The sequence below is a fragment of the Eumetopias jubatus genome, unplaced genomic scaffold (genome assembly GCF_037043125.1).
Source record: "Eumetopias jubatus isolate StellerSeaLion01/CBP00866 unplaced genomic scaffold, mEumJub1_p1.0 scaffold_23, whole genome shotgun sequence".
Classification (NCBI taxonomy): Eukaryota; Metazoa; Chordata; class Mammalia; order Carnivora; family Otariidae; genus Eumetopias; species Eumetopias jubatus.
The window spans coordinates 1,394,818-1,409,647 of NW_028274829.1; the positions used below are offsets into that span (position 1 = coordinate 1,394,818).

At 38.5% G+C, this 14,830-nt stretch overlaps 1 protein-coding gene across 4 annotated transcripts in view; it reads left to right on the top strand.

Annotated features, from left to right (window-relative positions):
- LOC148162072 (protein WWC3-like) overlaps positions 1-14,830 on the top strand; it is a 233,709-nt gene that overhangs the window by 118,937 nt on the left and 99,942 nt on the right. For all 4 annotated transcript variants that reach the window (XR_015767215.1, XM_088020350.1, XM_088020351.1 and 1 more), the window contains 2 exons: positions 62-171; positions 9,726-9,929. Coding sequence is in view for 3 of the 4 variants with exons in the window: in XM_088020350.1 (XP_087876476.1) it covers positions 62-171; positions 9,726-9,929 (314 nt within the window). In the remaining variant the exon portion in view is untranslated. The remainder of the gene's footprint in view (positions 1-61; positions 172-9,725; positions 9,930-14,830) is intronic.

Here is a 14,830-nt window from a genome sequence, read left to right on the forward strand (position 1 = left end):
AGCAAACCTATCCACAACTGTCTCTAATTTCAATTCTTTTTTTCATTGCTTTATTTTTCAGGATAACAAAGCCACTGACCTTTGCTGATTGTGTTGGAGATGAACTTCCATTAGGATGGGAAACTGTATATGATAAACAAATTGGAATTTATTACATGGACCACATAAAAAGTAAGGAAAGTGTCGCATTCAATAATTATACGTTAGTGAGTGTTCATACTGAATTTCAAAGATGACGGAAACGTTTTTGTAAACAGTTCATCTGAAAGTTACTATTAAACTAGTTCTGTTAATGTAAAGTTTTCATTAGCTGAATTCTTCCAGAAGTAAAGCAGTTGTTTAGATGTATCTTGCTTTTGTCTTGCTAAAGAGAATGTATTATGTTTTTGTATTAGTATTTAGTATTAGAACTTGAGTATCTAATATGAGGAATACATTTCCCAGGCATTTTGCAGACGATTTCAGAAGTGAGACTTTTACTGGGAAAGTTATTTTATGCAAAATGGACTTTTAAAACTTTCTTGAACCAATAAGTGTCCAAGTGATTGCCTTAACTTCATTTTATCTTACACATTTAATATTAACTTTAATACACCAAATCTTTTTGACCTTTCCAATGAGAGAAAACTGTGTAAAGACTACAGCTAAAATAATACTGTGGGTCCTTGACCATGCTGTTTTCTTTGAAGAACTGTTTAGAGCACTGGCTCTCAACACAGCTGATTTTGCTTCCCAGGACCACTTGGCAATGTCGGGAGGTATCTAGTCACTGGCATCTAGTGAGCAGGGTCCAGAGATGCTGCTGAACTTTGTACACTGTTCAGGACAGGCTGCCACAGAACAAGCTGCCCCCCCAAATAGCAGTGGTGGCAAAGTTGACACACCTTGGTTCCCAGGGTGCATTTCATCATAGATCTATTCTGTTCACCTCACTCTTGGTTTGCTGCCCTTTCATCAGTTTTCCTCAGTCTCATATGAGCTGAGGATCTATTTCTCTCTCAGATTCCCACTTTTGCACTCTCTCCTATTTTCATTCTAGCTACCTTAGTGTTTCTGCCTTTTGTCATTTTTTAGTCCTGGGGCTATGACGTATGGCTTCCTCTCATTGTGTTTTCTGTCCTTCAATTTATTAAGTGTGGGGGAGGTTGGGAGGGCCCGAAGACTCATGATATGCCTACCACATGAGTGATTTGAAGCTCTTTCTTCACTCTAAAGATTGGGCAGTTGGAATAAGATTTGCCCTATACCAGCTGCTTACCCATGCACTTACCCAAGTGGCAAGAAGGGTTTGGGGTGAGTCCATCATTCATATGTTGTTTAGTGATGCTCTGGCTAAGGGAGGCCCTCTTTGTGTTCCCAGCTGACCTGGTGCCTCAGATCTGTGTGTATCCTAGGGTATGTGGTCATCTGGGCTTACCTACCCAGTTGCTGGTAGGCAGCTCCTACACACAGAGCTGCTTCTCATAGCACTCTGTTCATGGCCATGAATCTTAAATCCTAGTAACCACCAAGGACTTCTTTCTAACTACCTTGAATATAACTGGAATGACCCAAAACAGGGGAATTGGAAGTAGTTTTGAAGGCATCAGCTTCAGGGTCACACCACCTGTCTCTCTGAGACCTTCAGAGAGCCCAACTTTTGCCAACACGGTTTAAACCTTTTTAAGGCAGAGAATCTGAGACTGTAGGTATTAAAATTGAAACTCTGTTGGGAAGTTGGAAGGGGAGTAGCTTACCTTATCCCATAGACACACAGATGCAAGAACTACATGTATGCCACCAACTCTGAAAATGACCCAGAATAGACATTCTACCAGTTAATGGTACAGTGGAGGCCACATTGAAAATAATAGGAGAGTGGATACCCATTTGGGTCTCAACGCCTGTTGAGACTAACCACTAGTGGGAGGGACACCACAAGCATGGAGAAGGGAGAGAAACAGTCCATACACTAGGCCCACCAGGCAACCCAAACCTTTGAAAACCACAGGATTTAACTTTGGGAACTTTAAAAATCAGTGGGGCTTTGCATAGGGAGAGGTGGAGGGTGATAGGAAACTGAATCTGGGGTACACATGAAGGAGATTTATTGGCTAATTTTATAACATGTGCTGGAAGGACTGGGATCTTCAGAAAACTTTTTGGGAACAGAAGTGCTGGTGGGTGCCATTTTTCTTCCCTTCCCCCATCCTGGATAGCCAGATGCTTACAGTAGTGAGTACTGACTTTCTTTATCTACCTTGCTAGCACTCTGTGCCCTGCCCCATTGTTCCCCTTGGGCATGCCCTATTCAACCTGACATTCTCAGCACGTGTCCCTTCAGAGAAGCTCCTGCTGTGCTACGCCTGGCAGGTGTAGGCTGCCTAACCCTGCAGGGATCAGTACCCCTCCAAAGTGATTCCTGCCCTGGGGAGGAGGGTAGCTAACTCTACACACCTGCACACCCATATATCCACCAGCCTGGCCTCTTAGTTGGCTCCACAGGGAACAAGCCCCACCTTTTGGTATACTTGCAGATGAGGCAGAGAAGCTAACTGCAGACAGCAGGGCTGAATGCTGTCTCTGTTCAATGCTGAGCTTGTAGCAACTTCAGACAAGCCTCAATACTGCACTGTGGGACCACAGCAGGCAAAGTGGGTCATTGCAACCAGGTGGGCTCAAGTGAGTCTTGTTCAGCCACAACAGGAGGGCACACACAGTCCACATGAGGGACACCACTGCGGGTAGGTGACATTGTACTGTAGGGCACCACAGAGTTCTTCATCATAGTTGGCAATTACTTTCAAGACTGGGAGATGTACCTGACCTTCCTAATACATAGATACAAACACAGAGAGTTAGACAAAATGAGGAGACAGAGGAGTATGTTCTGGACGAAAGAACAGAACAAAATGCAACAGAGATAAGCAATATGCCTGATAAAATATTCAAAGTAATATTTATAAAGTCTCACTGAACTTGAGAAAAGAGTAGAGGCATCAGTAAGAATTTGAACTAAAATGAAGAAAATGTAAAAAAGAAATCAGTCAGAGATGAACAAATGAATAACTGAATTTAGAAATACACCAGAGGGAATCAACTGCAGACTAGAGGATAAAGAAGAATGGGTTAGTGAGCTGGAAAACAGGGTGGTAGAAAGTAATCAAGCTGAGCAGAGAGTAGAAAAAAGTGAGAATAATAAGTTAAGGGAAATCTGTGACATCATCAGTCATCATAAATTCTCATTATAAGGATCCTAGAAGGAGAGGAGAAGAAAAAGGGGGCCGAAAATTTATTTGAAGATATAATAGCTAAGAATTTCCCTGATCTGGGAAATAAAATAGATAACCAGATCCAGGAGGCACAGAGAGCCAGGACACATAATAATTAAAAAGGCAAAGATTAAAGAGAGAATTTTAAAAGCAACAAAAGAAAAAACAGTTACCTACTAGAGAAACCCCATAAGGCTGTCAGCGGGTATTTTTCAGCAGAAACTTTGCAAGCCAGAAGGGAGTAACACAATGCATTCAAAGGGCTGAAGGAGAACAACCTATAGCCAAGAACACTCTATCCAGAAAGGCTATCATTCAGAATAGAAGGAGACATAGAGTTACCCTAACAAAAACTAAAGTTCATGACCGCTAAACCAGTATTATAAGAATTGACAAAGGGACTTCTTTAAGTGGAAAGAAAAGGCCATAAGTAGAAAATAATTATGAAAGGAAAAAAATTCATAGGTAAAAGCAAACACAGTAAAAGTAGAAAAGTCACTTATAAAGCCAGTTTGGATATTAAAACAAAAAAGTAAAAAAATCAGTTATATATACAAATATAAGGCAGGGGATCCACAAAATAAAAAGTTGTAAAATATGACATCATATGTGTAAAATAGGAGAGTAAAAATTTCGTGCCTTAGCATGTGTTCAAACTGAGTAACTGTCAATATAGACTGATACACACACAATGTTATCTATGAACCTGGTGGTTCATATATAACAAATCTAAAATCTATAATAGATACACAAAAACTAAAAAGAAATGGATCCAAGCATAACACTAAAGAAAGCCATCAAACCAAGGAGAGTGGGAGAGAAAAAGAAAAGAACAGAGAAGAATTAGAAAAATAACCAGAAAACAATTAACAAAATGGCTGTAAGTTCCTTTCTATCAATAACTACTATAAATGTAAATGGACTAAATGCTCCAATCAAAAGACCAGGATAACTGAATAAGTAAGAAATAAGACCATCTATATGCTGTGTATAAGAAACTCATTTTAGTCGTAAAGACCCATGCAGATATAAAGTGAAGGACTGGGAAAGAAAATATTCCGTGTAAATGGAAGTGAAAAAACAAAAACCAAAAAAGTTGCGACAGCAATATTTATTTCAGACATCCCTGACTTTTAAACAAAGACTGTAATAAGAGGAAAAGGAGGATACTACATAATGATAAAAGTCCAAGAAGTAAATTGTACTTTACAGTTGTAAATATCTATGCACCCAACATGGGAACACCCATATACTTAAAGCAAATTATTAACAGACACAAAAGGAGAAATTGACAGTAATACAATAATAGTAGCAGACTTTAACACCGACTTACTTCAATGGTTAGTTAACCAGACAAGAAATTAATAAGGAATGACATTTGACCAGATGATTAGAATATTCTATCCAAAACCAGCAAAATACATGTTCTCTTCAAGTGCACATGGGACTGTCTCCAGGATAGATCAGATGTTACATAAGAAACAAGTGTCAGTATGCTTAAAAATATTGAAATCACATCAAACATCTTTTATGATGAAATCCTAAGAAACTAGAAATCAATTATAAGGATATTGGGAAAAACCCAAATATGTGGAGTTGGCTAACATTCTACTAAACTACCAGTGGATCAATAAATAAATCAAAGAGTAAATTAAAGAACACATAGAACTGCAAATGAAAATACAATGTTCCAAACCTTTGGGATGCAGCAAAAGCTGTTCCAAAAGGGAACTTTATCGCAATATAGATGAACCGCAAGAAACGAGAACAATCTCAGTGTACCTCACACCTAAAAGAGCTAGAAAAAGAAAAATAAACACAGCCCAAAGTTAGTACAAGAAAGGAAATGATAAAATATTAGAGCAGAATTAAATGAAATAATAAAAAAAGGATCAATGAAAGCTAGAGCTTGTTCACTAAAATGATAAACAAAATTGATAAAACTTTAGCCAGACTTATCAATAAAAAAGATAGAGAACCTAAATAAATAAAATCAGCAACAAAAAAAGTAACACTGACACCAAAGAAATTCAAAGGATTTTAAGAGAGGACTATGAAAAATTATATACTAACAAATTGGACAACTGAGAAGAAATGGATAAATTCCAGAAACATACAATCTTCCAAAATCGAAGCAGGAAAAAATAGAAAATCTGAACCAACCGATTACCAGTAAGGAAATTCAATCGGCAATCAAAAAACAACAACAACAACAACAACAAACCAAACCCACAACAAAATCCCAGACCATATCCCAATGAACAGGAGTCCAGAACCAGGTGTTTTCACAAGTGAGTTCTGTAAACATTTAAAAAGTTAGTGTCTGTCTATTTTTCTCCAACTATTTCAAGAAATAGAAGGAAAACTTCCCATTTATTCTGTGGGTCTACTGTTATTACCTTGACACCAAAATCTGACAAAGACACTACAGAAAAAGAAAACTATAGGTTTGATGCAAAAATGAACATGAGTGCAAAAATCTTCGACAAAATATTAGCAAATTGAATTCAACAATACCTTAGAAAATCATGCACCCTGATCAAGCAGGATTTATTCCTGGGCTGCAAGGATGGCTCAACATCCACAAATCTATCCACGGGATCCAAACCATTACTGAAAGGAAGGAGAAGCACCATAGGGTCCTCTCCATAGCTGCAGTAAAAGCATTTGTCCAAATAATAGCGTCCTTCCTTGATAAAAATGCTCAACAACATAGGGGTAGGGGGCACACACCTCAACATCATTAAGGCCACATACGAAAGACCCACAGCTAATATCCTCCTCTGGGACACAACTGAGAGCTTATCCCCTAAGGAAAAGTACAGGACCATGACGGGGATGTCCACTCTTACCACTCTGGTTCAGCCTAGTCCCCAAAGGCATCGATTCTGCAGTCAGACCACCAAAAGAAGTCAAAGGTGTCCAAGTTGGCAAAGAAGAACTCACACAATCACTCTCTGTAGGTAACATGATTGTCTATTTAGAAAACCTGAAAGACTTCATCAAAAGCCTATTAGAAGTGATAAATAGATTCAATAAAGTTGTATGATATTAAATTAATGTACAGAAAATCTGTCATATATCTACACACTAATAATGAAGTAGAAGAAAGACTAAGAAAACAATTTCATTTACAATATCAGCAATGGGAATAATATATCTAGAAAATATTTAAGCAAGGAGGTTAAAGCATATACTCTGAAAACTGAAAGACATTGATGGAAGACATTGAAGAAAACACAAATGGAAACACATCATGCTCATCAGTTGGGAGAAATAATAAGGTTAAAATATCCATACCACCCAAAACAATCTATAGATATAATGCAATCCCTATCAAAATACCAACAGCATTTTCACAGAACTAGAAGAAATAATCCTAAAATTTGCATGGAACTACAAGAGAATCCAAATAGCCAAAGCAGTCTTAAGAAAGAAGACCAAAGCTGGAGCTATTAAAATTCCAGATTTCAGGATATAGTACCACTTTTACTAGTTAAAAAGACAAAAGTATGGTACTGGCACAAATATAGACACATAGATCATTAGGAATAGAATAGAGAGTCTTGAAATAAACTCATAACTATATGGTCAATTAATCTATGACAAAGGATGCAAGAATATGCAATGTGGAAAAGATACTCTTTTCAATAAATGGTGTGGCAAAACTGGACAGCTACATGAAAAAGAATGAAACTGGACCATATTCTTACACTAATACACAAAAGTAAATTCAAAATGGGTTGAAGACCTAAATGTCAGACCTGAAGCCACAAAACTCCTGGAAGAAAACATAAGCAGTGATCTCTTGGACATTGCCCTTGGCAACATATTTATCAATATATGTCTTGAGGCAAGGGAAAGAAAGCAAAAAAGAACTACTGGGGCAACATCAAAATAAAAAAATCTTTTGCACAGTGAAGGAAATCATTAAAGTAAAAATGGAACATACCGAATGAGAGATTCTTGCTAATAATATATCCCATAAAGAGATAATAGCCAAAATAATAAAGAATTTATAAAACTCAACAGGAGAAAACAAATCTGATTTAAAATTGTTAGAGGATCTGAGTAAATGTATTTCCAAGAAAGACATAAAGATTTTCAACGAACAAATAAAAAATTGCTCAACATCACTCATCAGAGAAATACAAATCAAAACGGCATTGAAATATCACCTCACACTTGTCAGAATGGATAAAATTAACAACACAAGAGGATGTGGAGAAAAGAGGAATCCTTGTGCACTGTTGGTAGGAATGCAAACTGATGCAGCCACTCTGGAAAACAATATGGAGGATCCTCAAGATTTTAAACCTTATGATCCATCTTTACATTTGTTGGTATTTATCTCAAGGAAACCAAAACAATAAAAAAAATGCACCTTAGTGTTCATTGCAGCAGTATTTATAAAAACAAAAACATGGAGGCAAGCTTAGTGCCTGCTGAGTGATAAATAGATGACGAAAATGTGGTATGTGTATATAGCTACACATATACATAAACACAATAGGATATTATCTGAACAGTGTATTATGTTATGTGAAATAAACCAGGCTAAGACAAATACCATATGATTTTGTTCATATGTGTGTTGTAAAAAACACAGCAAATGGGCAATTTTTTTTTTCCACTGGACAAATAAAAACATTTTTAAATGCAGAGTACAGATTCCCAGACAGGAGATGGGTAGGGGGATGGGAGATATAAGTGAGGGGGATTAAGAACTATAAACTTGCAGTTTTAAGATATGTAAGTTGTGGAGATTAAAAAGTACAGCATGGGGAATATAGTCAACATTATTGTAATAAAATTGTATAATGTAGATTGTGAGTATACTTAGCATCGTGAGCACTGAGTAGTGAATCACTATGTTGTATATCTGAAACTAATATAAAATTTTTGTCAACTATACTTCCATAATAAGTAAAAATTAAAAAATCAAAATTGGAATCTTCCCAGTGGACAGTGGTGTAAGGGACCATAAAAGCCCTGAATGACTGCCTTTGAGGTTCTTAATACCCTCCAGTTACCTGGACAATGTTTGAAGAATGCTGGTCTGCCGGAGCAGGTCTCACACCTGACTAAATGTCAGGAAGTTTCAGGCAGAGGGAGAAAGAAAGTTTTAAAAAAAGAGGTGCCTTTCAATGAATCTTTGAAAGTAGTAGGACTCCCTGCTAGACAGAAGCAGCATAAAGAAATGCACAGATGAGCCAGCCTGGCATATTGGGGGGCTTTGGAATTTCAGTCATTTGGGGGCATATTGGTAGCAAAAAGGTACAAACATAAAAATATTGGCACATTAATATGGGAACTCTAATATCATGTTAAGAAGCCTGGACATTGTGCTTTAAAAAATAGCACATTGGGGCGCCTGGGTGGCTCAGTTGCTTAAGTGTGTGGACTCTTGATCTCAGCTTAGGTCTTGATCTCAGGGTTGTGAGTTCAAGCCCCATGTTTGGCTCCATGCTAGGCACTAAAAAAAAATTAAGTAAATAAATAAAAAAAGTAATACAGTGAACATTCATTTTTGGTGTGATTAGATACATACACTAGGTATTTTTGAAAGGACATTATGAGGAATGGACTAAGAGGATATAGGGAGAAGGGTGTGTCGCCAGTCATTATTGTATCTAGGGGCGAGAGTCACCAGTTCTTGATGGAATATTCTGGGTGAGGGACAAGAGCAGGCACTCTCTGGGGATGAGCCCCAGGTTGGCTGAGTGGGTAGATCCAGATGATGCCGCTTACTTTGAGAGTCGAGGCAGAAGGATAAGCACGTGCTTGTGGTGTCACTGTTTGCTCTGCTTCCGGTTTTGGTAGTAAAAGGACGCTGTGTGAGAATGAGTTCTGCTTTGGACGGATGACCTAGAATTACTCTGGGTCCTTCCAGGGGGAGATGCATGTAGCGGGCAGTTGGAAGGAAAATGGGAGCCCAGGAGAGAAGCTGGAGCCAGAGGGAGGCATGAGCCTCCTTTATAGAGTGAGAAAGCCGGAGTGGAAAAGGGGGGGATTTATAGGTGGGAGGAGGTGAGGAAGGTCGCAAACGTCGCAGAAGCGCTGCAGGTGTGGTGCGGAGGCAGGGGGGAGGGGAGCAAGCTGGATCAGAGGGGCATCCCGAGCCAAAGAAGTCTACGAGAAGAAGGTTGGAAATAGCCGTTAGTTTGACCATGATGAGCTCATTTGGTTTCATCTCTGCCAGTGTTTATTCACGGTGTGAAAAATTGTGTGGTATGGCCTTCAGCCCCCCTGCAGCCAACCTTTTCATGTCCGTAGAGCTTTCTTCTCATCTCAACTGTGGGTATGTGAACAGAAGCTGTTCTGCACTATAGGAAGTTTTGTTACGTGGATGCTTCCATAATGTGCATCCTGGCAATTAATTTTCACATCGACTAGTTGCGTGACTGCATGACTGTTGGTTGACCTAAAGATTTTACTCTTAAGTCACTTACGTTCTTACCCTTTCCATTTCAGAGCTTACCCAGATTGAGGATCCCAGAGAACAGTGGCGGCGAGAGCAGGAACGGATGCTGAAGGAGTATTTGATTGTAGCCCAGGAGGCTCTCAATGCCAAGAAAGAAATCTACCAGATTAAGCAGCAGCGGTTCGAGCTGGCTCAGGAGGAATACCGGCAGCTGCACAAAATGTGTGAGGACGACAGCCGCTCCTACACTAGCTGTGAGTTCACCGTCTCCTGGGGCTCACACGCATGGCTTGAGAAGCCACCTCTGCGCTAGGTTACCTGCAAACCCGAACTTGACTCGGCAAGACCGCTTCTTAGAGTTTCTAAGCACATACTGTTAGGGAATCACTGTTGTGCTCTGGAGTCAGGTGTACCCCGCAGCCACTGCTTTAGCGAGGATTTCTCAAGTGCCTGCCTTGTGCCCAGGCCCCGGGATGCGGTGGAGCCCAGGAACACAGAGGTCCCTGCCCCCAAGACCTTCCGTTCGGGTGGGGAAGGGAGAAAAACAAATTTCAAGGAAGTGTCATGAAACAACTTGTTTGTGCCTTGTGCCTAGCATCTGTTATTGCTGATAGTAGCTTTATTAGGAATAGACAAAATATTTTGTTACTGATATAGTCAGTTACTGCTGGAGTCAATTTCTTCATATATTTTTTTAATAAAATAAAACCTGTAGCAACTTCCTCATTTTGTTTCATCTCCACCAGTGTTTATTCAACTTCATACATTCTCCCTAAGTATACTGGCTATAGGTTTTATTTTATAAAATATGAAGGGATTTATCTGTGAGGTAATGGGCCTCATTGCAGGTATGTGGTTTTATCGGGTAACAGAAATTTGAGCACTTAAGACATATTTGTAGCTTTATTCTGTGTTGCAAATTAAAATGGATTAAAAACAAAGGGACGACTGCCTGGATGGCTCAGTCAGTTAACTGTCTGACTCTTCATTTCAGCTCAGGTCTTGATCTCAGGGTTGTGAAATTGAGCCCTATTTGAACAACAACAAAACTTAAAGGGGATATATTTCTTATGCTACTGTTCTTTTTATTTTGTTTCCTTTGATATTGCAGTTATTTTTCCAAGGTGAATAAGCCATATATGCTTCCAAGAATGATGGGACTTCCCTCTGTAACTTGATTTTCAGATATTTCTATAACCATATATGCCTTAAGAGAATCGAGAAGTTTAGGGATAATGGTTTCTTGTTTCCAGGTCATCTGATACCTCTTCTTCACATACGAGTAAATACTACTTTTTTTTTTAAGTTCTGAATCACAAGTGGTCAGGTTACTGCTAAAATTTATGGATTGATTTTTAATCTATCTTTTCTTCTAATGTCTTTGTAATTTTGTTGTCAGAGTTATACTGTTATGACAGGATGAATTATGGAGAGTGTTCCTTTTTCTTTCTTTTCTGAAATGGTTTTTGTAAAATTGGTATTAAATGTTTCTGAGATGTTTGGTGGAATTCATCACAAAAATTGTTTGCACCTCAAGGTCTTTGTAGAAATTATTTAAACTACAAATTCAATATCTTTAATAGATACAGGACTGTTCAGGTGTTCTATTTCTCCTAGAATACATTTTGACATTTGTTTTTTTTCAAGGAATTTGTATATTTGATCTAATCCAAAAGCCTGCAGACTTTTCTATACAGCATCTAATAGCAAAAATTTTAAACTTTGAGGGTCTTGGTTACAGCTATTCAACCCTGTTGTTATAGTGCAAAAGTAGCCATAGACAACTTCTAATGAATGTGTGTGGTTATATTGTAGTATATTTAGAAGCATAGGCAGTAAGCTTTATTTAGGGAAATAGAAATTTGCTGCTCTCAGGGAAATTTACTGCTCTTTGATCTAAGTTGTCAAATTTATAATGTTCATAGAACCCCCATATCCTTTCAATTTCTGTAGGTTCTTAGTGGTTTATTTTATTCCTAATAATATTTTGTGTCTTCTGTATTTTTCCTAATCAATGTAGTTACAGTTTTATTAATTTCATTTATCCTTACAATGAACTGTCTTTTAATCTTATTTATTTCTCATATTTCTTTTTTGCTTTCTATTTCATTGAGTTCTGTTCTTTATTTCTTTTCTACTATATAGTTTGGTTTTAATTTATTTCTTTTCTAGCTTCCTAAAGTAGAAGTCCCTAAAGTTAGATAATTGAATTTGGAACTTTTTTTCCCTCACATAGCATTTAAGGATGACATGTTCCCTTAAACACTTTTTAAACTACATACATATTGCTATGCCATGTTTTCATCTTCCTTCTAAATTTTTTCTAAATATTTTCTAATTTCTTTTGTGATTTACTTTTGACCCATGAATTCTTTAGAAGTGCATTGTTGGGACTTTTTAAGATGTCTTTTTGCTTATTTCCGGTTTGATTCCTTTATAGTAAGAATTTGATTTTTGGAAATCTATTGAGACAACTTTTATAGCCAAGCATATGACTCCTTTCGGTGCACTCATAAGCTTGGAAGCCCATAGAATTTTGATTTGAGGTCACACATTTAACAGAAACATCAACTTATAACTGATTCTAAGCATTTACTGATTGTAAACTTTTCAGAAGCCACTTGGTTACAGTGATATTTCACCACATCATGTTGTTATTTTTGTAGGTAATAAAAAAAGGGCCCAATGTTAACAATTTCATGTCGTTCAACCTAATAGTGTTTTAACTGCCAGGAGCCTGTAGTTAAAGTTCACTGAAGAAGTGCTGAAATCCATTTTTTAAAAAATATTTTGTTTATTTGACAGAGAGAATGAGTGAGAGAGAGAGCACAAGCAGGGGCACAGGCAGGAGCAGAGGCAGAGGGAGAAGCAGACTCGCCATTGAGCAGGGAGTTGGTGCAGGGCTGGATCACAGGACCTGGGATCATGACCTGAGCTGAAGGCAGAAAGCTAACTGAGTGAGCCACCCACACGTCCCTCAGATCTGTCTTTTAAAGAATGGTGTTGAAGAAGACTGTATCAGAAATACCTGATGGTACGTTTCTTGCTAGAGATACCTGATGGTACCTTTCTTGCTACAGAAACCTGATGGTACATTTCTTACTAGTGCTTTAAAAGAAAAAAACATACAAAGACAACTTTGTATTATGTACTGGCTACTACTGTAGTAGTCAGTCACTACTTGTAGTAGAATCTGTGACTTTGAGTATGCAAATATGGGAGGACATTAGAACAGGTTGTCTAATTCCAGACCCATTCTGTATAATAAGATGGGGAGGAATCCCAGCATTTGGCCTCACTAGTTTAGGATCCACTTAGACATGGAACAATGCTGAGCCTGTAGGTGAGGCATATTCTGTAGTTATGGTTATTTCGGATTGGCACATTCCATAAGTGAAGTTTTTATATTTTCATGAGGCTTTCATTCCCTTGATAATTGGGCACAGAACTATTAATTTCTTTTCTGTGCTTCATGGAATTTAATTAATTCCCGGTAAAAAGAAATACCAAAATTGTTGTCTTTGAACTTGTTTCTTTACTACAGCTATCTGATGACTGTGGTGTTGACTTGATATTTTAACATATCCTGCAGATTCCATTTCCTGACCCATTTCTTGCATAGACAAAATATCTCCATCTACTTACATAAGTGGTCTTGAAGGCCCAATTGGGAATGCCTGGTTGTTATGAAGGGCAGGAGATGCTAGTGGATCTTGCTGGGGCCATGCTCATTAGGGAAAAGACTAGGAATAGAATCTAGGAATTAATGCAGGTGGTTTATCTGGGCTTCTGACCAAGCTGTTTCAATTTGCCTCTTAATCTGACCTATCAATTAATTGATCTGTTGATGAGGAAAACTCTATTAGAAGTGATCAAATTAATTATTTTGGGGCATAGGATGAATGAAGTTCAGTGTAATGATGCTTTCAGCTTGAATTGTCTTGATCTAACAGGTGTCTCTGACATACCAGATGTCCTAGATCCTTGTTGGAAGCTGCTGGCAGCAATGTTCTATAAAAAGCAATAGGATACAGAATATTAGGTGCATGATGGGGAATGGGAAGTTCTTCTTCAATGGATACAGAGTTTAGTTTTGCAATATGGAAACAATTCTGAAGATGGATTGCAGTGATGGCTAAACAGCATGAATGAAGTCAAGATCACTAGCTGTACACTTAAAACTGGTTAAAATGGTAAATTTTATATTATGTATATTTTACCACAGTTTTAAAAAAATATTGATACCTGAATCCCACTCCAGTGGCCTAGTCTGACTGCAAAAGACTCATCTAGCAGCAGGAATATAACTTTGTTTTTCTGGCTTGTAGGACTTTTGGTCATACACCAAAAGTCTCTGGGTGAATGGAAAAGATTCTTGCCTTAGCTAAGGGGAGAAAGTGCTGGGGATCTACCCTGAATTCTTGTGTTAGGTGATGGTAAGAATGGAATTTATCAACAGCTGTTCTGTCAGCACTTTTTTCTAAGGCTACAAGTCCATCTCAGTAACAGTTTTCCTTTGCTTCTCTTTAAAAAAAGGGGTAACATTACTCCCTTGATGACTAACGGTATTCACAATACTTCTTATATTATTTCAAACCCCTGCTCCCTATAGCCAGGCTTGCCTTATCCCAGTGCTGTGGATATCCTCCCCCAGAAGACCTGTGCAAACCTTGCCAACACCACATTTTTTGACCCATGCATTTTGTGGGGCTTTTGTTCTGGCAGTGTCAGCAGCAGGTTACCTCATGGAGACAGACAAGTAAACCTTGCTGAAACTGTGCCCCATTCCCCCATCTGCTTTAAGGATTTACCCTGGCTGGCCCCAGTTGCAGGAGGAGCACTGTACAAACCTTTTTAAAATTATGCTTCCCACCTCCCAGCACTTTTGGGATATGCCTCTTTTGATACACCTTTAGCTGGAGTCCCTCCAAAGCAGTGTGCAAGTGTGCAAGTAGCCCCAACGGGAACCTGAACCACTCCAAAATGACTCCTGTCCCAAGGAAAGGGGAAGATAACAATAAATACCAGACCAGCTGCCCACAGCAGTGGGCTGGGAGCAGACATCTGCTCTGACTACAGGCCTTATCCATCAATAAAACTCCTTGGGGAGCAACCCCGGGAGAGTGCCCTGCAATTAGGTGCTACTGCATCTCTG